Raw genomic sequence first — 23277 nt, 5'->3', positions numbered from 1 at the left:
CATTGTTCCTGGCGATTTGAGATGTGCCAGTCCTCGTCCCGCCTTCCTTCTCCTCCGCCTGGCCTTCATCTGCAGCGTGAAATCCAAAGGTATCATTACGATTTCAAAGGCCTCGCCTGAACAGCCACTCACAAAGGCAGCAGTGAATAATGATTGGTCAGAGGCAGGCGGGCGAGATCCAGGCACGGAATACGGAACACCTTATCAAGAGAATATCTGCAAGCCATTTATCCATCCATCCATCATCTATCTCAATCCATCCGTCCATCCATCCATCCATCCATCTAACATCTATCTCAATCCATCCGTTCGTCCGTCCGTCTGTCTATCATATCTCTCTCATCATCATCAGTTCTGTCACCTGTTTATCTACTGCTGTGTATCATCTATCTACAGTATTTATCATCTATCTATCTATCTATCTATCTATCTATCTATCTATTTATCTATCTATCTATCTATCTATCATCTATCTATCTATCTATCTATCTATCTATCTATCTATCTATCTATCTATCTATCTATCTATCTATCTATCTATTTATCATATCTATCTCATCATCATCACCACTTCTGTCATCTATTTAATCTATCTACTTCTCTGTATCATCATCATCATCATATCTCTCTCTCTCTCTCTCTCTCTCTCTCTCTCATCTGTTCAATTTCTATAGTCATCCAACTCAGTCAATGACTCTGGGTGGCTTAAAATTCACAAAATATATTACAACGAAGATCCTGACATCATTTTAAAACAATGAAAAACAATAGAAGCATCCAAAACAAATACACAAAGAGGCCAGTTAGTAATAAAATTAGGAAATGGGGCCCTTTAACACATTCGGCACCCCGTTCGAGAACATCTACCCGCTCTCTTTATCTCCTTCTCTCCCCCTCTATTTATCCATCCATCCATTCATCCCTCCATCATCTATCTCATATGTCTGTCTATCTGTCTATCTATCTACCTACCTATTTATCATCTTTCACTGGGAAAGAAAAAAAATCACTTTGGAACAGATCAGTGACCTGAGATTTTTAAAACTGAAATGAGTAAAAAAAAAAATTCCACATCAAGGGAGCTCTAAACAGGAGGCAATCTTCCTTTCTAAGGTGCCTGTTTCCCCCATCTGTATTTCCCCCTGGTCTTATTTGACAGCACACTTGAACACGCTTGAGTCCTGCCAGGACGACCTTATCCAATTCCCCCTTCCTTTTCCAAAGATTTGGTCTGCAGTTCACTTCCCCAGAATCCTAGCTTAACTGGATACCCGTCAGCTCAAGTCTGATAGTACATAAATATAACTCTGTAAATAAAAATAAAGCCAAATAACCAGATGGAAACGATGCCGGCGATACCAGGCGGTTCCACACCTGTACCGAAGGGGTTGTTTTACACCCCCTGCCTATTTAGAGCTCAATACCTCCCACTGCAAGGATTCATGGCTCCTTTAAAAGCTGCGCATCCACAAGAGCCCTGCTCTGCTTTTGATTTCCCACAATGCCCCTGACAGCCCCCAGAACGGGAGCATTGTGGGAAAGCCCCCACAGAGAGGCAGAGACACGCCCCACCACGACTGGGGCAGGACTGGAGCCAAAGGGAGAGACAGAGAAGGAATATGCTCTCTCCGGCTGCTTCAAGGGGGAAGGTTCACACACCTCTACCTGACCGGGCTCCGACTTCCACGGCGGGAATTTCTCCCGGCACCAGCAACGGTTTCCAAGCAGCCGTTACTAGGAGACGGGCTCTTGTTGACAGCACCCAAGGCTGCCTGCACCCTCCCCGGGTGGGGGAAAACACAGCTGTCTGAATCTGGATGCTTGGAGACCCGGCTGAGGAGACAGGAGAGCATTTGCTGTGAAAGCCCTGTCAAGTTTCATCATGACTGATCTGAGAAACACACCCTCTAAAGCCCTCTCCAAGCATGTAGGTCACGCCAAGCCAAGGTTAGACTTCGGTTACTTCTGTTTTTCCTCCTTCCTTGGGGTGGGGTGGCGTGAGGGTGGGTTCAAAACAACCTCCCCAAAGAGCAACTGGGTGGCAGTTAGTGCTTTCAAGAAATCCACAGAATAACAGAGGAGGAAGGGACCTTAGAGGTCTTCTAGTCCAACCCCCTGCTCAAGCAGGAGACCCTAGACCAAGGCTCTTCAGACTGGACAGCTTCGAGGCTTGCGGACTTCGAACTCCTGGAATTCCTTCATTCCAGTCATGTTAGCTGCGGAATTCTGGGAATTGAAGCCCACAAGTCTTCAAGCTGTCATGTCTGAAGTCCCCTGCCCTAGACCGCTCTGAACAAATCTCTCCTTAAAAAAACCTCCAGTGTTGGAGCATCCACAACTTCTAGGAGGCAAGCCATTCCACGGATTAATTGTCCTCCCTGTCAGGAAACGTCTCTTTATTTGTAGGTTGGACCTCTCCTTGATGAGTTTCCACCCGTTGCTTCTTGTCCTGCCTTCTCAGGTGCTTTGGAGAATAGCTTGACTCCCTCTTCTTTGGGGCAGCCCCTCTAGTACCGGAAGACTGCTGCTATCATGTCACCCCAAGTCCTTTCTCTGATGGGCCTTGACATACCCACTTCCTGCAATCTTTCATCGTATGTTTTAGCCTCCTGCCTCTTAACTGTCTTCGTTGCTCTTCTCTGCACTCTCTCTAGGATTCCCAATATCTTCTTCTTCTTCTTTTTTTTTTTGTATCGTGGTGACCAAAACTGGATGCGATATTCCCTGTGTGGCCATTATAAAGTGGTATTAACATTTCACATGATCTGGATTCTGTCCCTCTGGTGATGCAGTCTAAGACTGCATTGGTTTTTTGGGGGGGGGCAGCTGCAGCGTACCCCCCAAAAATCCCAGCGCAATTTCAGCTTTCAACACAAATTTGAACTCTGTCAAAAATCTATCCACTGCTAATCCCACTTGGTTTTTAACCTTAGTTACAAGCCTCCTTGAAACCAAGTTCATTCCCAATGGGCGAAATCACTTGCAAGTCTGAAACGTGGTCATGCCCCAATGCAGACGCTCCAATCCCGAAAAGACCGAGTTTCCCCTGAAGAACTTGGCTAAAGTTGTCTAAAGAAATTGGGAGAAATCTTGAATTAACTGCCCAAGGAGCTGCTGATCCAGTTCTACAGAGGAATGATTGAGTCTGTCATCTACCCTTCTATAACTATAACTGTCTGGTTCGGTTCTGCAATCCAGCAGGACAGACACAGACTTCAGAGAGTAATAAGGACTGCAGAAAATAACAATTGCTACCAACCTGCCTTCCATGGAGGACCTGTGTCCTGCACGAGTCAAAAAGAGGACTGGGAAAATATCTGCAGACCTTCACATCCCGGACACAAACTGTGTCAACTCCAGAACAACTAGACACAAGGACAGTTTTTTCCCCAACACCATCACTCTGCTAAATAAATAATTCCCTCAATGCTATCCAATTATTTACAAAGTCTGCATTACTATTACTATTAATCTTCTCATCACTCCTTTCACACATCCCCTCCCACTTGTGACTGCATGACTGTAACCTTGTGATCCTAATGATTTTTATTGACTGTTTACTGGTATGATTTGATTGCTACCCTATGACTATATTCTATTTACTATGTACCCTATGACTATATAACCCTATGGCTATTATTAAGTATTGTACCTTATGATTCTTGACTCTTGACGAATATATCTTTTCTTTTATGTACACCAAGGGCATTTGCACCAAGACAAATTCCTTCTGTGTCCAATCACACTTGGCCAATAAAGAATTCTCTTCTCTTCTCTTCTCTTCTCTTCTCTTCTCTTCTCTTCTCTTCTCTTCTCTTCTCTTCTCTTCTCTTCTCTTCTCTTCTATTCTATTCTATTCTATTCTATTCTATTAAATACTGGTTCCCATTGCTTTTTTCCCCTCTGCAGCCATTGTCCAGAACACAAATGGGCTTCAGCCAGGGATGAGGTAAAGAAAAAATCCATTTTCTACCCACCGAGTGAGCAAGATGAACCCGCAGAAGAGGACGCCGGGCTTTCCCAAAGCCAGCCTCCCTCACCCCCCGCGAATGAAGGCATGCCGGTCAGGGTGGCATCCATTGCAGGATCTCTCGGTACCTGTGGACCAAGTGGTAGCGAGCAGGTGGGAGCCCCGGATCTTCATGTGCGCTCGGAGCTCCCTAGCACAACCCTGGAGAAAACGAATGAAGGTGTGGAGTCCGGCCAAAGTCGGGAGGAAGCCCCAGGCTCCCAGGAAGCAGGCGGTGAGGCTGTGGCAGGAGGAGAACTGGCCTGGAGAGAAGGGGGTGAGGCAGATCCTGTGAAGACCCTCCCAGAAGATCCGAGCCAGGACACTCCGGACTCAGTCAGCGACTTGGCCCAGACTTCCAGTTGCAAGGTAAACTCCAGCGGGGTCTTAACGGGCCACGTCGGAAAACGGAAAAAGAACCCGAAGTCCAAAACTCGAGACGTTCTGTGCCCTGATGGACCTCCTCCACCTCCACCACTAGCCTCAGGTGAATCCGACAGCCTTCCTCCCAGCTAGGAGAAGGCTGGCTTGACTTGTGGGCCTGCTGCCCACCAAAACCCAACTCCTCTCCCTATTTGAGAAAGAGACGCGCATTCCCTTCCCTCCATGTTGTTGCCTTCCCATTTCCCACAAGGCCCTAGAGCAGTGATGGCGAACCTTCTCAGCCCCGACTGCCCAAACCAGAATGTGTGCGCATGCCAGAGTGCCGGAAAACCAAAAACCAGCTAGTGGGTGTGCGCATGCCTTGGGGGGGGGCGTTTTTATCCATTTTTAGGCTGTTTTTCAGCCCGTGTTTGGCCTGAAAATGGCCGGAAAAACGGCCTGTTTTTTAACCATTTTTCCGGCCAAAACAGCCCAAAAGACGGCCTGAAAAATGCTCCAGAAAACGACCTAAGAACACCCTGAAAACGGCGTGAAAAATGCCCTGTTTTGGGAGACCAGCTGGCCAGCACACACGTGCTCGCCAGAAACCCAAAGAGCAGCTATTAATGGCACCTGTGCCCACTGAGAGGGCTCACGTGTGCCGCCTCTGGCAGGTGTGCCCTAGGTTCACCATCACGGCCCTAGAGTCATTAATCCATGTGATATTCTGGGAAAATGAACAGGGGCAGCTTCTAGGAAGGAAGCCTTGACAAGAGCAGGATCCTCTGAGAACTGTTGACAACTAAGATGTCTGAGCCTCCAGATGTGGCCAAACTACGGCTCCCAGCATCCCTATCTACAGTACCCTCTGTTTATGAGGGGCTGCTGGGAGCTGTAGTCCACCTCTTGCTCAGCCCAATATGGGACCTAATGTTCAATGAATTCGTTGGCTCTCACGTCCAACTGCAGAAAAACCCACCTGGTAGGAAAGTCCATGGAGATTCGCCATCATCCAAGTCATGGTTGCCCCAAGAGGCAACTGGACTTTCTGGTTTTTTTATTATTATTTGAAGATGTTTCATTTTCTTATCCAAGAGCATCTTGGATGAGAAGCGAAACTTCGTCTTCAAAGAAAACAAAACAAAACAGAAAGTCCAGTTTGCCTCTTGAGAAAAAAGCACCTTTGGGACGACCTGATAGGAAAAACAACAAACTCTGGTTTCTCCCTGGCTACTTCATTTTTCCCCCTTCCTGCACCTCTGAGTAGTGCACAGAGATTGTCTCCTGCCCCTCTCCAGGCCTTTACAATCTGGTCGTGCCAGCCACTTAACCATCCTGCCGGGTGCTTAGTCTTAGTCTTTGAAAACAGTCTGGGATGTGGAAAAAAAATAAATAAATCTCCCCTTAGCCTCCAACTTCATGCAAAACTCAACAGTTTTCTCCCTGCCGTTCTTGGCTTCGTCACTTCTGTAAATCAACGTGGTATTTTGAATGCCACTATTTGTCCTGCTGGGGAATTTTCAGAACAATAAACATGGAAAGCACAAGGCAAATATCTCTTTATTTGTATCAACTTTTCTTAGGTGCCCGGATTTGTAGAAATACCTAGTCCACTGGTTAATTTTTTTTTTAAAAAAAAATTAAATTTAAGGTCAGCCTCAAACATTTCACCTGAAGAGGGTCTACAGGTAGTCCTTAACTTACAACAGTTCGCTTAGTGACTGGCAAGAAAGGTCATAAAATGGGGGAAAATTCATTTAACAAATGTCTTGCTTAACAGCAGAAATTGTCGTCATAAGTCAAGGACTGCCTGTACTCCAAAGGTATTTGATTCCACGGCCAGCCAAACAGAGGGTACCCATTCCCTCTCTCTTGCAAGCAGGCGGTTAAAGTGAATTCATCCTGGCGAATCTCATAAAAAGAAGAAATTAGGGAAATGAAAGACCTATAAAAACCTTGGCTCCCTTAGCAGGCAATTTGGCTGGGGGCAAAACTCAGCTGCATAAAATAAGAGCAAATTAAGTGGAAGAGGAAGGTAAACACACAAATATTTGTATGCTATAAAAATATGAGCTAGAGAGAGGAGAATATCCTGTGCTTTTTTTTTCTTTTCTTTTTTTTTGCTGGCGTTGCCAATTGGTAATTGTCCCATGACAGCCCTAACAATAAATTTGGGATGGCAAAAACAGGTGTACATATGGAGCAAAGCTGATGTTTGAATAGAGGGATGGTCTCAAAAGGGGATCGTAACTGCGACCGTCATAAATATGAGTCGGTTGCAAGCATCGGAATTGTGATCACGTGACCATAGGGATACTGCGATGGACGTTAGGTGTGGAAAAACTGCCATAAATCACTTTTTTCAGTGCCGTTGTAACTTTGAACAGTCAACAAGTCGAGGATTACCTATAAAATAAATGCAATGTGTGTGGGGTTTTTTTTCCTAACACAAACTCCATAAGCTACCAGCCCTTGAAAACAATCAACGAAAAGAATGAAATTCTCAGCCACGATCCTTCCGTGTCTTTTTGCCTCTTCTCCTGAGATACTCAGCTGCCCAAATAATACTTTTGAAAAAATAAAATAAACTAATCAAAGGCTGACTTTTTTTCAGAAGGGAACGATTATCCTTAAAACCCTCCAGTGATGCCCTTTGGAGCCCATTAAAATTTTAAACACTCATCTTTATATCTTGCGACAGTTACGTTTCTTCTCCATTTGGGGTCTTCCATCATAAATCCACTTTTCCACCAGCCTCTCACAAAATGCATTTCTCTCTTTTCCTAGAACTTGGCGAGTTCAGCAGGGCAGAATTAGCAAGCATTTTTTAGCCTTCTCAAACGGAGGGAAAATCCAGCTTCCCCAAATCTCAACTAATCTAAAAATGCACACTGAAATAACCAAAGAAGCAATATTAAATTAAATAAGATTAAGGTGGCATGTTTATATGTTTAAATAGCCGCAGAGTTTATAGCTGATTTCTTAAAAATCTCTTCGGAGATGCTTGGCTGCAATCAGGCTTCATCAGTTCCACAACAATCTCTTCCTTATATTTTATCCTTCTTGACATTCAAGTCCACGGAGGAAAGAACAACTCCAGAAAAAAATATAATTTTTATTTACGCCACAACTTCTACTCTGAAGGGGCCTCACACTTCTGCTCTGAATTCGATCTTGAAACTGCAACTTTTTTTAAAAAAATCAAATCTCTGCCATGCAGCCATGCTGGTTTCCGAAAAGCCTCTCTTCGTCAAAGCGACTATTTGGTCAAAGCCCCTGCCAAGCTGTGTGCAAGCCATGGCTTTGAATCCGAACGCTGACTCAGAGGAGAGAGAGAGAGAGATCTTAGAAAGTGAGCCAAACTCACATCGAAAGTGGCTGCTTCTTTTGACACCTGAGGCCACATTTCCAAGCTTAAAAAGAGTGAAATCGATAGTTTGAAGTCCTGCAGAAGGGAAAGAAACAGTTGTGAGATTACACTGGTGGCCAAACAATGCAAAACGTCTGCTTCTCCACTTTACAAATTCAGCATCCGGAGACCTTTTTTTCTTTTTTTTTCCTGCTGCTGTTCTGACCCAGGCTTCGTCAAACGTAATGAAACACAAACTTGTTTTAAAAGCAAAGCCTATTTTATTGCAATGCTGGGAATGGCTTTCATTCCCAGTCAGAACTTATCTTAAACAGTTCCCTAAGATAAGCACTCGCCTTTCGGTGCTGTGGAATGCTGCCCAAAACAAAACTATCCAGTTAATTATAACAGAAACCAACCGAAGTACCAGAAAAAAACCAACCACAGTACGCAGAGCTTCAAGGAGGACTTGGAATCTGTCGAACTACTTTGCTTCCTGCAAAGGTTTCATAATCTTGGCCTGTCCGTTATCTCTTATGGGAGGGGCAATCACATCCCAGTCTTACTCCCGTGTCGCCCCTTCTGTTTCAGCTGCTCTCTCCTTCTAGCAGCTCTGCACACACGCGCATTGGGAACAGGCTCCCCTGGATCCTCTTCCTAGCTGCTGCCAGACTCCAGGGGCTCCGGAGTCAGCACATAACTCCCAGATGGTCCTGGCCCCATCTCTGCATCGGGCGCAGGACTCTCGTCCGAGTCCTCCCCAGACTCCCAGACTGGTCCCCGTTCTTCCCCACTGTCCGATTCCGCTGCCGTCTGCACTGGCACCACAACAGGTGCCACCCAAACCTATTTGCCTTAGACGTTCTGGCTATTGAATCAAAGGCCTCCCTCCTGCCGAGCTCGCGCTTCACCTGTTGAGCTACAAGCCCCTGCTCTGTAGCTGTTGGCCAACTGACCAGCGTGTCAAAACGTGACATCACAGCCTCTCTATTGTGACCTGGGAGTAAGTCATCTTCCAGAAGTATGGCTTCAGAGCAGGAAATAGTTTCTACACCGACTCGCTGGGACCCAAGGATCTGCAAGAAGAAACTCCTTAGCTTCCCGCCCCGTTTGACTCTCCGAAGACCTCTGTGCTTCTCAGGTGCCCCTCTCTTAACTAGGCAGGAAAGAGGTTGTGGGCACACCCGGCGAGTGTGCAAAAACCAGATGAGGGAGAAAACCAGGGACGGGGGACTTGGAGAAACTTAGGAGGAACTTTTAACACTGGGAGGGATGTCCATCCCAAAATTGCCTAGGCAGTGACAGTCAACAGGCGCCTGTTGTGCCGAGGGGCAACTGGGCTAGCGATCGAGGGACGAGCCCCTATCTCAGGACGGTTGTGAAGTCCCTCAGGAAGGGCAGACCAGACGATACCAAATCCCACTTCTCAAAAACTACTTAAAGTTGGCATGGCAAACTCCGAAGATGCCTTGCATTTTAGCTAACTTTGCTCCGACTGATGGAGTCGCTCGGAGGAGCGACGCAACGCCTCCGATTCACCACGTTTGGTCCAGTTGCCAGGATTCAACCTTTAGGCACCCTTTGACCCGGATGGTGGAGTCTTCTAACTGTCATCCATCCGTCTGCGTCGGTCCTTTCTCAAAGGGTCACTTCTCCATATGGAGAAGGCAGACGCGCCCGGTTGATTTTAGAATCCAGTTCCAGATTCCCTCCATCATAGATGCTGCTTTCGAGCTGATTTCTCTCGGGTGCAATCGGGAGAGAAATCCAGATTAAAATCTGATCCCCACCCCACCCCACCCCCCTGTTACTGATCGAGGATGGTTTGGCTTTTAGGATGGATGAGCGAAAGACCGCTGGATGGCAATGAAAGAGCAGCTGCCCTACGTTTAGGCTTCCGTTGGTTCCCATACTACAACGAAGCAGACGAGGCCCAACGGGCAACGAAGCTGCCCAAAAAACGCCCGAGTCATCCAAGGATTCAAAGCAGCACAACCCATCAGCAAGGAGGTGAGGCTGATTGGGTTTTTTTGTTTTTGTTTTTTGAGCAAAGAAGGCACGGGGAGACTAAAGAGGAATGGAATGATTGTAAACTAACCTGGTTAATCTGAGCTGACAACACGAGCATGTTTTGGGGGTAGATTCCAAAAAGGGAACTGGGTAAGCTGGAGTGAATCCATAGATCGAAAGAGAGCACAGATAGTCCTCACCTTACAACACTTCATTTAAACCAGGGGTTGTGGTCCATTTGGGACCAGTTGTTGTGGTTAGCCGGCAGCAGGTGCGGATGGCTGAGGAGAGCGAGGACTCAGATGAGGGGCCAGGACCCCTAGGGAGTAGGCTGCTGCCTTCAAAGATTGTGGGGGCTAGCAGCAGCGATGAGGAGGTTCCCGAGGAGCCTGTGGCAAGTGCGCATGCGCATAGGATTGCTCATAGGAGAGAGCAGTTACAGCAGTACGGGTGACTCGGGAGTAAGGCTGCAAGGTAATGGCCCCTCCTTCAAGAAGATAAAAGCCAGCTGTGAAACTAACCTTTGCAGAAGGCAAAGACATTTTGAAACTCCAGCCTCGTGGACATTCCAGTATCCTGAGTTTGTATTTGAAGATTCTTGTATTGCAAATTATTTCTTGTCTGTTATCCTTTGGCAAGTCTTGCACAGTTTGGCAAGGCTTGTGCTTATCACAGCTAATTATTTTGCAGAAACATTAAAAGGTTTCTGTTCCTTTTGGATTATGTTTGATTTGTTGGAGAAGGGCTGCAGAAGTGGTAGGCGGGCACGCATGAAGCTCCATTTACGCAAGCAGCTGGCACACCTATCCGGCTCACACACACACACACACACACACACATACACACGCTTGCCTGCCTCTCGCGTGCGATCATCCTCTCTCTGCCCCTCCCACTGGTCTGCAAAGCTGGAAAGAATGGGGAACTGCTGGTTTAGACCGTTCGAACTTGCAGCGGCCCTGAAAAAAGTGACCTATGGTCGTTTTTCACCCTTGCGTCCATCGCGGAATCCCCATGGTCACGTGATCGACATCCAGCCGCTTGGCAACCGACTCATATTTATGACGGTCGCAGCATCCGAGGGCTACATGATTCCCTTTTGCAACCTTCTGCCAAGCAGAGTCAAATGGAGAAGGCAGATTTGCTTAACAACCGTGTTACTAACTTAACAACTGCTGGTGATTCATTTAACAACATGGCAAGAAAACTCAAAATGGGGCAAAACTCACTTAACAGTTATCTCACTTAGCGGCATACTTTTTAGGCACGATTGTAGTTGTGAATTGAGGACTACCTCTAGCAGGATTCCTTCTTCTCTCCCTTATTTCCAGCTTTCCCCCAACCAATAAGATTTTTTTGCGAGCCAGGATGTGAAAGCTAGAGAAATCTAGCAGCTCAGGGGAAAAGCGTATCACCTTGATGGGCTAGATTTCAAAGGGCAGGGCATGTTTTAACTTCTGGTCGGGTATCTGTGCCCTCAGAACAAAAACCCACAGAGAACTAAACCATAATTGCACTTGATGTACTGCTGTGTCGATATTATAAATACGGCAGCATAGAAAGCCACCCAGAATAATGGGAAAGCTAATACTGTAAATAACAGGCTTGGAATGACTGTCTACAAATTGGAACGTATAACCGTATCAAAGCTGCCGCTTTGTTTAGTGAGCATTTTTCTCAATATTCAGGGCGAGAAAAGACACGGCAGAAAAAGGAAGCTTTGGGCTGACTGAAAAATACAGAGCCAAGGGGAAAACGGTGGGAAATTTAGACAGGAGATCGTGAACTGACCCATGGAATTGACTCCCAGCATGCTGACTAGGGGATTCTGGGAGTTGAAGTCCACACCCTTTCAATTTGCTGAGTTGGGGGGAAAAAAAATGCTGCATTAATTGAAATGGCTGGTCAGCCAGACACAATACTGAACTACAATAGCTAGCAGCCTCGACCAGGATGAGCACTGGGATAGTTCAGCAAGTTGTCTGGAACAGTAGGTTTTCCTCGGGGGGAGAGAAAGAAAAACTTCTGCTGCTTCTGCTGTTTTCCTTGCATGAGGTCAAAAGTCTCTCTCTCTCTCTCTCTCTCTCTCTGGAGATGTTATCCTGCGATCCCAAATAACGAATGATTGATTGGTAGGAAAACAGGGTGGAGAATTTTCTTGCAGATTTGGGGGGGATTTTTTTTCCCAGGGTCTCTGGTCTGTGGGATTTAAAATTATGAGTTTGGTGGTTCTTGAGGTCCAAAAGGTTGGCGACCCCTGGACTAGAGGATCTCTTGGGACATTCCCAGTTCTAGGGTTCCCTGATCTTTTCGACCGACGTACAAAAAAAACAACAACCCAGGGATAACCCTTGGCGGGACCCTAATCGTCTTCTCTTCCACAGATCACAAGGCCGTAGAAAACAGGAGGCAGAAATACAGAGCTCTTTTTCCAAGCCAGGCCCTGAAGCAGTGGAAGTCATACAAGCAAAGCGGTAAGAATTTGGTGCCTCCCACCACCCTCTCCTTCCACCCGCTTCGGATAGAGAGTGAGATTCCAAAATCTCTCCAGTCTGGCACTAACCTAGCTTTGGGGAGGAAAAGAGCCCCCACCCCCCCAGGTTTCAGGGGAGGGGTGAGCAGTGCTTTACTGAGCTGCCGGCCCCACTTAATATTTGGGGAAAGGGTGGGCTGCAGTTGATGTAATGGTATGTGAGAATGACCTTGGGAAGCCTGGGGAAGAGATGCTGCCTAGGGAACGGTCAGATAAGAGACAGCCTAGCCCTCAGCTGCATAGCGGGTGGGGCAAGAGGGGTGGTGTCCTCCATTGTATACCTGCCAGCTGTACCTTTCCCGCTATTACACCTTTGATCCAAGGATCCTTAATCCCTTGCGCCTCCCACACTCACACAATATCACATGCTGTTTTGGTCACCACTATATTAAAAAGAAAAAGAGGGAGAGAGGGAGGGAGGAAAAAAAGAAAGAAAGAAAAAGAAAGAAAGAGAGCGAGAGAGAGAAAGAAAGAAAGAAAGAAAGAAAGAAAGAAAGAAAGAAAGAAAGAAAGAAAGAAAGAAAGAAAGAAAGAAAGAAAGAAAGAAAGAAAGAAAGAAAGATGATTAGGGGACTGGAGACTGAAACAATCGATGAATGGTTGCAGGAACTTGGGCCTGGCTAGTCTAGGGAAGAGAAGGACCAGGGGAGACAGGAGAGCCGTCTTCCAAGATTTGAGGGAGGGGCTGTCAAGCTATTTTCTAAATCACCCGAAGGCCAGACAAGGAATAACGGGTGGGAAAGAGTTAGCTTTCCCCCACCACCCCCTCTCCAGCCCCCCCTTCCCCATGGCCTAGCTGGACCTAAGAGGGTTTACACCTCCTCTTTCTCCCTTCCAGGGGTTCCCAGAGTCGCCGAAGGGAGGTTCACATATGAATTCAGATCCAAGAAGCCCCGAGCCATCCTGAATGCAGCGCTCCGAATGAGTCACCTGGAAGAGAGAAGAAATGAAGAAGGCCCAGGATCGGGGCCGTTCTTTTACATCGGCGGAGCGAATGGGGTTGATGTGTAAGGAGAGAGCCTTTGGTACCCGCAGCCCTTGAGGGGTCGGGGGTGGGGAACGCTACATCAAGGAGGGGGGTGTACTAGATGGCCTTTGCGGAGCCCTCTCAGCTGTAGGAGCCTGAACTTAGGAAGAGAAAGGTTTGGGGAGCGACTGGCTTATTACAGGTTGTCCTCGGCTTACAGCCAACCTGTTTAGCGACAGAAGTTACGACAGCACTGAGAAAAACGTGACTGATCCCCTGTTGACACACTTATTATTGGGTTGCAGCATCCTCGTGCTGCAACACAATTTAAAATTTTACATCACGTGATCTAAATTTGGGCTTTTTGCAACCTTCCCTGCCGGCTTCCGACAAGCGAAGACAATGGGAAAAGCCCGACTCGCTTAACAACGGCAGGATTCACTCAACAGCCGCAGCGATTCGCTTTAAGGAAGGCGGCAAAAAGGGCTGCGAAATGCTTAGCCATGGGGAAAAAAAAGGGGGGCGGGCTCTGTTGTGGTCATAAGTTTGAGGACTGCCTGCATTTCTAGAGGATTATCTTTTCGTCTCTCGCCACAAGGCCTCCTGGTTTCTCTCCCACAGCCTGAGTAATTACTGCAAAAGTAAAGGGTGGCAAAGGATTCATGACAACCGAAGGGAAGACTACATCTTGAAATGGTGCGAGACCAAGTTTCGGGACACCTATTGCAACTTCCGAGAAGGTATGGGGCAGGTTACCGGTCAAGAGAAGCTGGAAGAAACAATGGCAGATTCAGGATTTTTAGAGGTCAAGGAGCCAGAGTTCCGATAGAAAAAAAAATATATATTTGTAGCTCAGAGTTGAACTGCGGGGTCCTTAGTATTCTCTGAGCTTGGGGGTTTTGTTGCAGACATTTCATTACCAAACTAGGTAACATCATCAGGCCTAGAAGGGAGTGGGGAGGATTGCTGGGGTCCTTGGTGTCTTTGAGCTTGGCTGTTTCCTTTCAAGACATTTCATGACCCAACTAGGTGACCTGATCAGTGCCAGAAGGGAGTGGGGTTTGTGGAGATGAGGTGGAGGAGGAGGACTGTGAGATCCTTGGTGCTCTCTGAGCTTGGTTGCTTTCGTGCGGGCGTTTCCTAACCCAACTATGTAACGTCATCAGTACTGGAAGGGAGAGTGAGGTTTTCAGGGTGGAGGATTGGGGCATCCTTGATTGTTTTCTTGCAGACATTTCATTACCAAACTAGGTAACATCATCAGGGCTTGAATGGAGTGGGGTTTGAGGAATGGAGGTGGAGGAGGCCCTTGGGGCTCTCTGAGCTGAGCGGTGTTCCTCCCAGGCGTTCATTACCCAACTAGGTCACCTTTTTAGTTCGAAGCACATCAGTCCGTCATAACCGGTCGTTAAAGCCAGGCCTAGAATGCCTTCTTTATCTCCTCTGCTGCCCGAGCCTTTGGTTTCTCTTTGCTGTCTTCTTCTGCCCATTCAGGAGAGCAGCTTCTCTACCAGATCCCAAACAACAAGATCCTGACGACAAAGATCAACCTGTTGATGAACCTCCGGGAATATGAGCGGGTGATGAAGAAGGTCGGCCAGACAGCCAAGTGAGCCCCTTCACTCTCTCAACCTTTCGGGTATCTCTTGAAAAGAAAGCTTCACGGCTGGTTTTCTCCCGTGAAGCCCAAGGACGGCCATCATTCATCGCAGAGTTCTTGAAGCTCAAAGGTCGGGTGTGTGTGTGTGTGTTAGATTTTCCAAAATGGACAGAAAACTCACCATGTGCTGACACAAAGGAGATAGCACAATATTCAGCTGGAAAAAAAATCCCTTCAGTGTTAGGCATACACAACCAGATCCACATGCGTAGAGTTCAAACTCTGCGCTTTATTGTTCTGTGTCTATATTACAGGAATCTTTGCAGAATGGCAGATTCATCCAGATAAGGCTCAAAGGCCAGACCTCGCCCTCTAATGTCTATGTGAGGAGTCCAGGCTAATTCCCTATTTGATGCCTCCTCCCAACAGGGACAGTGGCTCACCAACGTTTCATACAGGTGGTCTTCGACTTACAACCACAATTGAGCCCAAAATTCAGGAGCTTGGCAACTGACTCCTGTTTATGACGGTTGGCAGAGGCCACACAATTCCCTTTCGCAACATTCCAAAAACCAAAGTCCCTTAACATCCAGGTTATGACCTTAACAACTGCAATGATTCATTCGTGTTGCAAGAAAGGTTGCAACATGGGGCAAAACTCACTTAGCAACAGAAATTTTAGGCTCAATTGTGCTTGTAAATTGAGGCTTGGCTTAGTTAAAATTCGAATGGGAGACCACCCGGAGACGTAGGCTAGAATTGAAAATTTGCATTATTTTTGAACGGCCAAGGACACCATCATCCATGAAGCCAAACAGGAAAGTTTGAAAAACTTCTTTCAAGTTCTGTGCCTGTTCTCTTAACGTCCGAGAGCCGGTGATGTATTGGCATGGCTGCTATTGACAGTGTCATAAAATAACATAACAATTTAAAACTCAATAATCCACACGCCGAGAATGAACAAGATTCCTAACGAAGGGCGAAACACTATTGAAATTATGTCCAATTATGTCCTAAACATTATATTGAAATTATGTCCCCCAGCAATGGATGGGAAATAATCAAGGAAGGAAGCGATCTAGAATTAAGGAGAAATTTCCTCGCGGAACAATTAACGACTGGCCTTCAGAAGTAGGTGCTTCATCACCAGAGGTTTTTTAAAAAGAGGTTGGATAACCATTTGTCTGGGATGCTATAGTCTCTTGCTCGAGCAGAGGGCAGACCAGAGGACCCCCAACTCTTGTTATTCTGTTGTTGTTTTTTTAATCAACACTGTACTTCAAAAGGTAAACAACCACCTTCTTCCCTTTCTAAACTGTGAATGAGCCATTTGGGGGCTTGCTGAGCTGAGCTGATATGCGGTTCTCAGCCGAAAACACCAAGCTGTCTCTCGCAAGCCAAAATTAGATTGAGAAAGAATGTTAGTCCATATGAAGGAGGCACGGGTATCCCGAGTGCACATGACAGAAATGATGGCTGGCCTCTCTGGCAAGATTGTTTAGGGGACTGGAGGCTGGTTGCTGGAACTGGATACGTCTAGTCTTGATGAAAAGAAGGACTAGGGGGTGACAGGATAGCAGTGTCCCAATATCTCCGGGGCTGCCCCAAAGAAGAGGGAGTCAAGCTATTCTCCAAAGTACCAGAAGGCAGGACAAGAAGCAACGGGTGGAAACTAACCAAGGAGAGAAGTGACTTTAGAACTAAGGAGGAATTTCCTGACAGTTAGAACAATTAATCAGTGGAATAATTTGTCTCCAGAAGCTGTGAATGCTCCAACACTGGAAGTTTTTAAAAAGATGTTGGATAACCATTTGTTTGGAGTGGTGTAAGGTTTCCTGCCTAAGCAGGGGGTTGGACTAGAAGACCTCCAAAGTCCCTTCCAACTATTCTATTCTATTCTATTCTATTCTATTCTATTCTATTCTATTCTATTGCTATAAATTCTTTAAAGCATGTCTGTGTGTGAGCTTATTATTATTCAATTTTTTCACCCCACTCTCCCTTTCTTGCAGATTGTTAAAAATGGAAGATTTTTTCCCCGAGACTTTTCGCCTGGACACCAAAGACGAGAGAGAAATCTTCTTTGAAATCTACAAAGGTGAACACCAAAGCAGTGGTTCTTCTGTCTCCCTTTCCAAGATCATTACTCTATCTCAAACAGTGGGTTCTGCAAGCAAAGGCAGGAGCGGGTTGGGATTTTGTTATTCAAATGTGGCCCAGAGGGAGGGGCCAAGTCAAGGGAGTGACATCACCTACATGGTGATGTCATTTGCTTGATGATGTCGTGATTCCTGGGATGTCACAGGCATTCGTCACGGGTGGAAAGGCACAGGTAGTCCTGCTTTGCTCCCCAACCTCTCTTGTTACAAGAAGACGAAATAACAGGTGGAAAGAAAATACAGGTAGCCTTCGACTTACAGCGGTTCGCTTAATGACCGTCCAAAGTACAACTGCCCTGAAAAAAGAGACATTTCTCATTTAACACCCGTTGCAGCATCCCCACGGTCGCGCAATCAAAAATTCAGGCGCTGTTCTGAGTGACCTCCTTTGACTCATGCCAGGACTTCAGTGGTGTGGTTGTCTCTGCCATCTTGACTTTTTTGACCACCCCTGGGTGGCCTTTGTACAAAGCTGGGTCTTCCCATGCCGAATTTGACATCCAAAGAGCAACCTCATTGTTCTCTTACAAGGCTGGGCGGCTGCCTTTTCCCCCCAGCGTGATCCTGCCAGCTTCTCGGGCTCTAAACCCCAGGGACTAGCAACTTAAGCCGCTTCCTCCTTCTCCGCAGAGCCTCACATTTGGATCTGCAAGCCCACCAGCTCCAACCAAGGCCGAGGCATCTTCCTCCTGAAAAGCCAAGCCGAGGTCCGAACCTTGCAAGCCAAACTCCAAAGCATGGAGGACGAGCCAACGTATAAGAAGCTCCCTTACAAACTGCCTCAGGCACGAATCGTCCAAAGGTAGAGCATCCTCCACGTAGCCCGCCCAGCTATCCAGCTCCCGGCTGGTGAGCGACGTCGGAGCCCTTCTCGGCCCAGAGTTGGGGGGGAATTCAGGCAAGAGACACAGCAGGGCCGTCTCCTGAGGCAGCCCAGCCCATCGGTGGGGAAAGACGTCACCGAATGAGGCCCATGGGCTGAGCCTTTATTTAGTTTTACTGTATTGTCATTGCACCTCCTACAATGAAACTAAGTGCCATCTTCAGTGTACATCGCACGTAAGAAAACTATGAAAAGAAAACAATTGAATTGAAAACCCCGATACTGCATTAATATTGCACTAGAATTCAACAGAGCTCCTGCCCCTGGGATAGAAGCTGTTTTTCAGCCTATTTGTCCTTGTTTCTATTGTCCTGTACCGCCTGCCAGATGGTAATAGTTTAAAAAAAGGGTCCCCAGGATGAGATGGATCTTTAAGGATGTTTTGAACTTTCTTGAGGCAGCAGGAACTATAAAGCTCTTCCAAAGAGGGGAGAGGGCAACCCATGATCCTCTGGGCAATGACGTTAAACCCTCTGGAGTGCTTTCCTATCTGCCACTGTGCAATTAGCAAACCAGACACAGGTGTGCAGTAAATTAAAATACTCTCTATGGTGCAGTGGTAGAAGGTCGCCAGCAGTTTTTCATTCAGTCTCAGGTAGTATCATCTCTGCTGGGCCCTTTTGACCAGGGCTGCAATGTGGGCACCCCAGTCAGGTCCTCTTTTAGGGGAACACCCAGAAACTTAAAACTGGCCCCTTGCTCCCCTCGGCCTCCATTGATAAGCCAGGGCTGGATGTCTGATCTGTTCTGTCCATTATAAGCTCCTTGGTCTTATTGGTGTTGAGGACCAAGTTATTTTCTCCATACCACGAAAGCACCCAGTCCGTCTCGATAAGCAGACTCATCCCCCCCACCCACACCCCCCAAGAGATGAGTCCCATCAGTATTGTATCACCTGCAAATTTAATAGTAGTATTACTGACGTTGACTAGGAAAAGTAGGGAGAGAAAAGCAGGAGATAATTGAAAGATAATTTCCATCTTGGAAGTTGTGGAGGGCTTCAAAGAGGCCGACGGGCTGCGTTGTGTGAATTGAACGTAGCAGCAGCAGCAGCAGCAGCTGCCTCAAACCCTTTTGGATGCAGGAGCTATTTTAGATTCCAGAGAAAACCCTTTTTAGTGGTTAATTATAGCCTTTGGAAAGGAGAGCCAGGGTTGCATTGGAGAAAGGGAGAACAAATAATAATAATAATAATAATAATAATAATAATAATAATAATAATAATAATAATAATACCACAAATCCTTTGGCATCGCTGCTGTGGAAAAAAAGAAATTGCACCTTGTGGAAAAACAGCACGGGGACCCTGAACCCAACTGGTGGGCACCTGGCACCAAGAACAGCCCCATGGGGGTTGTAGTCCTGCACAATCCAGGGAGTTAAGTGTCCAGGTGACTTAGAAACAACCGTTTTGTTTTCGGCCAGCTCACCTGCCCTTCCTTCGCCTCAGGTACATCGACCGTCCGCTGCTGCTGGAGGGGAAAAAATTTGACGTCCGCTCTTACCTGTTGATCGCCTGCACCATGCCGTACATGGTCTTTTTCGGCCACGGTTACGTCCGCCTCACCTGCCTCAACTACGACCCCAAATCCAATGATCTCACTTCTCACCTGACCAACCAGGTGGGAATTGCCTTGGACCCAACCACGGAATCTCACCATTTTAGAACGTAACAGAAGAGAACATAGGAATAGGAAAAAAATAGAAAAATTTTTTTTTTTCCTATTATTGCTTCATTGTTTGGTATTCCTTTTAACTTCCATGTTTGGGCAATGAATAATCTTGCAGCTGTAATAATATGAATGATTAGGTATATATCTGCTTTAGACTATTTTTCCTGAAGGGGCCAGGTGCCAGATCAAAAAAAGAGACACCAGATCAAAAAAAAAGAGACATCACTGGCAAACAGAGCCATCTGGAGCAGGTGTGGTTTCCTTCAGCTCTGCCCACTAGGCATTGTCTCTGGGCACCTGTTGCAGTGACCAAGCTATTGCCTTTGTGTTGCCCAATTCAGACGGCTTGTTGTTTGGCTCTGCGTTAAAGACAGCCGTTGGCACCGGATGCTCCGCAAAGACTCCTGGCTCCCTGCCCCCAAAAAAGATGTTCTGCTGGGTTTTATTTTGTCTTTTTTATTTGTTTCTTTTTTTAAAATTCCCCAGAGACCAAGTTTATCTCCTGGAATCCAGCAGGGTTTGAAATCTTGCCCAAGCGGCTGACAAACTCCCTATTCCTCTCCCTCCATCCCTTTTCTCTTTCCCTGCAATTGGATCTGGCTTCTCTTCTCAGAGGCTGAATGCTTTGCCCAGGGAAGTGGAAATGGATTTGGAAAGCAAAGTGCTGGGTTTTGGGGGGGTTTTTTTTAGCTTCTGCTTTTTGTCCTCTGCGGAATTTAGCAAAGCAGTCTAAGCAAGAGGGGAAAATACTAAATTTGGCCTCAATTAAGAAGTTAAATAGTTAATAAGATTAAATGCAGCTAGTTGAAGAAGTCTCCCTGTTTAAATATCTCCCTCTCCCTCTCCCTGTCTCTCTATCTATCTATCTATCTATCTATCTATCTATCTATCTATCTATCTATCTATCTATCTATCTATCTCTTCCCCCATCTCTCAATCTCTTTCTCTCTCTCTCTCTCTGTCTTTTCTTTTTTTCTTTTTGCAAGAGCTGAGATTTTTCAATCAACTTCCCCCGGCTTATCATCCCTTGGTTTCTAGCCTGCCTGTTAGTCAAACTCTCCCTGGGAAGCCTCAAAAAAAAAAAAAAAAAACACAACCCAGAGCATTTGAAATTCGTGTAATTTTAGCAAGTGTCCAGGCAGAGACCCAAAGTAAATGCAACCCTCTTTCTTTGCTGTGGTTGTGCATCCTCCAACTGGAATCAAGGAACAGAGGCAAAACAGGAGAAAAAAAAGGAAAACATCTTTTTTTAAAGCCGGCGATGCTTGTGCCATATAGACAAATGAATGGATAGCAGAAAAGGGGAAAACCCAGAGTCAATTCGGCCTTGAGGCTTGACCTGAGCAGTCACCTATCCGAGCCACAATTTTTATTTTTATTTTAATTTCTCCCTCGCTCAACTTTCAGTACGTGCAAAAGAAGAGCCCCATCTACTCCCACGTCAAGGAGGAGACGGTATGGCTGATGGAGCGCTTCAACAACTACGTCAACGAGAAGTTCAGACAAGCCAAGGGGCTCCCCAGAGATTGGGTCTTCAACAGCTTTACCGTAAGTTTTTTTGTTGATTAAATCCATCCTTACTTTTTCCCTTGGGCTGCTTGTTAAGGTCAGTGGCGAGGGAGGCATAGCACACAAGGAAAGGTGGCTGGGGAAGGAAGAGGAAAAAGGCAGGTGCATCCGTTCTCTCCTAGAACGCCTAATGGGAATGGGATTAACTTAGTTTAGGTAGCTGGGTAGAGTTAGGAGGGAAACCAGACTAAATAGAAGATCTAGAAATGATTATTTTCTGAGAGTGTCAACAGAAGATAGCCTCAGGCCGAACTTGTCTGGCCTAAGAATCTGAGAATCCCATACTTGAAAAGGAGACCACCAGAAAAGACCAGATCTGTAAACTAGTTCAGAGGTCTCCAAACTTGGCAACTTCAAGACTTGTGGACTTCAACTCCCAGCTATGCTGGCTGGAGAATTCTGGGAATTGAAGTCCACAAGTCTTAAAGTTGCCAAGTTTGGAGACCTCTGAACTAGATTGTGAAGGCCGAAAAACCCCCCACAGAAAATCACTCCCAGATTTTTCCTGAGAAAATGGGTATAACTCTAAAATTACAAAGTGAGCCAGGATTATTCTTACCATTTTATTTGTGGAGGATATTGAAATCCGTATTTCATCCCGACTCTATGAACGTTTCCCAGGAGTGGGTGGGTGGGTGGAAAAAAAATCAATGGAACAGACAGTTTTAGAGAAATATTTCTCCAATTTGGCAAAATGTAGGACATGGGGGTTTTCACGCTGGCTGGGGAATTCTGGGAGTTGACGTGCACACATCCTAAAGTTGCCAAGTTGGAAAAAATCTTATAACTGCTCTATATCTTGCAGTTTGGGTTTGGGTTTGGGGTTTTTTTTTCACCCCTTACCTTTAGCAAATGTATTCTCCGGAAAAGAAGTCTTGGGTAATATATTTTCTTCAAAAAGGGAGGCTCTATTTTTGAGGGGCACCACCCCCCCTCCAATATTTGTCTCCTGTGCTTTGCAGAAGAGAATGAAAGAAATCATGTTACAGTGTTTTCTCTCCGTCAAGTCCAAGCTGGAGTGCAAACTGGGTTTCTTTGATCTCATCGGCTGTGACTTCCTAATCGATGAAGATTTTAAGGTACCCACCTGCAATTTGGGGAAGGAAAGATCCCCCCTCGCCCCCCCAGCTCCCATCCCTGACAATTTCTCTACATCTTCAAACATATAAAAGTGAACTGCATAAGCTAGATTTTATCTCCCCTGTGGTTAATTAATCGCTTTGCAAACTCCCCGGAGAGTCAATCTGTCTCTTTTACGGTCCTCTTTTTTTTCCCCAAGATCTATTAGTAATCGTAGATCTCCTTGTTATTCTGGATTAATTGCCACCGATGAAAAAGCACCGTTTCATTTTCGCCGAGTTGCAAACTCATTACACAATCGTGGGTAGGGGTGCCTGCTTGCTTTGCATCCATCCAGCCTGGTTTGCGCCTTTTGTCTTGTGTGTGGTGGAAATCCAGGAAAATACGTCCATTCTGTTATCAGCTTAAGTTGGCCCTATGGGGACATTTCGGGGGCGAAGGATGGGGGTTTCCCAAAGGCACCACCTGTTTCTGCAAAGATCATCATCTCCCTTAATTTTTTTCCCCTTCCCACTTACCTCTTGCTAGCCAAAGAAACAAAAACTTAGCAGAAATTGGAGTGGAATTCCAGCGTCACCCAGTGGCAAAAAAAAAAACAACACAAAATATTTTCAGGGTATTGTAGGCCTCAATTTAACCAGTGTCACCCAAAGGGGATTTTTTTCGGGGGGCAACTGGAGTTTCTGGGTTTTTGTCGTCATTGTTTTGACAATGTTTTGCTTCTCATCCGAGAAGCTTCTTCAGTTCTGACTGGATGGTCAGGGTTTCCCCACCCTTCAGTCAGAGCTGAAGAGGCTCCTTGGATGAGAAGCAAAACGTCTTCAAAGAAAAACCAGGAAGTCCAATTAACTCTTGGGGAAAAGAAAAAAGAAAAAAGCCCTTTTGGGACAACCGTGACTTGGACAACTGAGAATCTCCCTATAGACATAACTAGTATTTACGTTCACAGGTGTGGCTCTTGGAAATGAACGCCAACCCTGCATTGCACAGCAACTGCACGGCGTTGAGGACCGTGATTCCCACGGTGGTGAACGAGACGCTGGGTAAGTTGCCGAACTTTATTGGATATGCCATGTTGGTGCTGA

At 46.3% G+C, this 23277-nt stretch overlaps 1 protein-coding gene across 1 annotated transcript in view; it reads left to right on the top strand.

Annotated features, from left to right (window-relative positions):
* TTLL10 (tubulin tyrosine ligase like 10) overlaps window positions 1–23277 on the top strand; it is a 98772-nt gene that overhangs the window by 71737 nt on the left and 3758 nt on the right. Inside the window, exons 5-16 of the mRNA XM_087914905.1 lie at window positions 3910–4496; window positions 9558–9731; window positions 12113–12202; window positions 13100–13268; window positions 13850–13968; window positions 14723–14837; window positions 16841–16926; window positions 17618–17789; window positions 19321–19492; window positions 20951–21091; window positions 22075–22191; window positions 23142–23235. Of these exons, the coding sequence (XP_087771031.1) occupies window positions 3910–4496; window positions 9558–9731; window positions 12113–12202; window positions 13100–13268; window positions 13850–13968; window positions 14723–14837; window positions 16841–16926; window positions 17618–17789; window positions 19321–19492; window positions 20951–21091; window positions 22075–22191; window positions 23142–23235 (2036 nt within the window). The remainder of the gene's footprint in view (window positions 1–3909; window positions 4497–9557; window positions 9732–12112; window positions 12203–13099; window positions 13269–13849; window positions 13969–14722; window positions 14838–16840; window positions 16927–17617; window positions 17790–19320; window positions 19493–20950; window positions 21092–22074; window positions 22192–23141; window positions 23236–23277) is intronic.

This window comes from Pseudonaja textilis, chromosome 18 (genome assembly GCF_049901715.1).
Source record: "Pseudonaja textilis isolate UNSWEBS1 chromosome 18, rPseTex1.2, whole genome shotgun sequence".
Taxonomy (NCBI): domain Eukaryota; kingdom Metazoa; phylum Chordata; class Lepidosauria; order Squamata; family Elapidae; genus Pseudonaja; species Pseudonaja textilis.
Note: the sequence above shows the minus strand (reverse complement) of the source record. Positions and strands in the feature narration are given on the sequence as shown.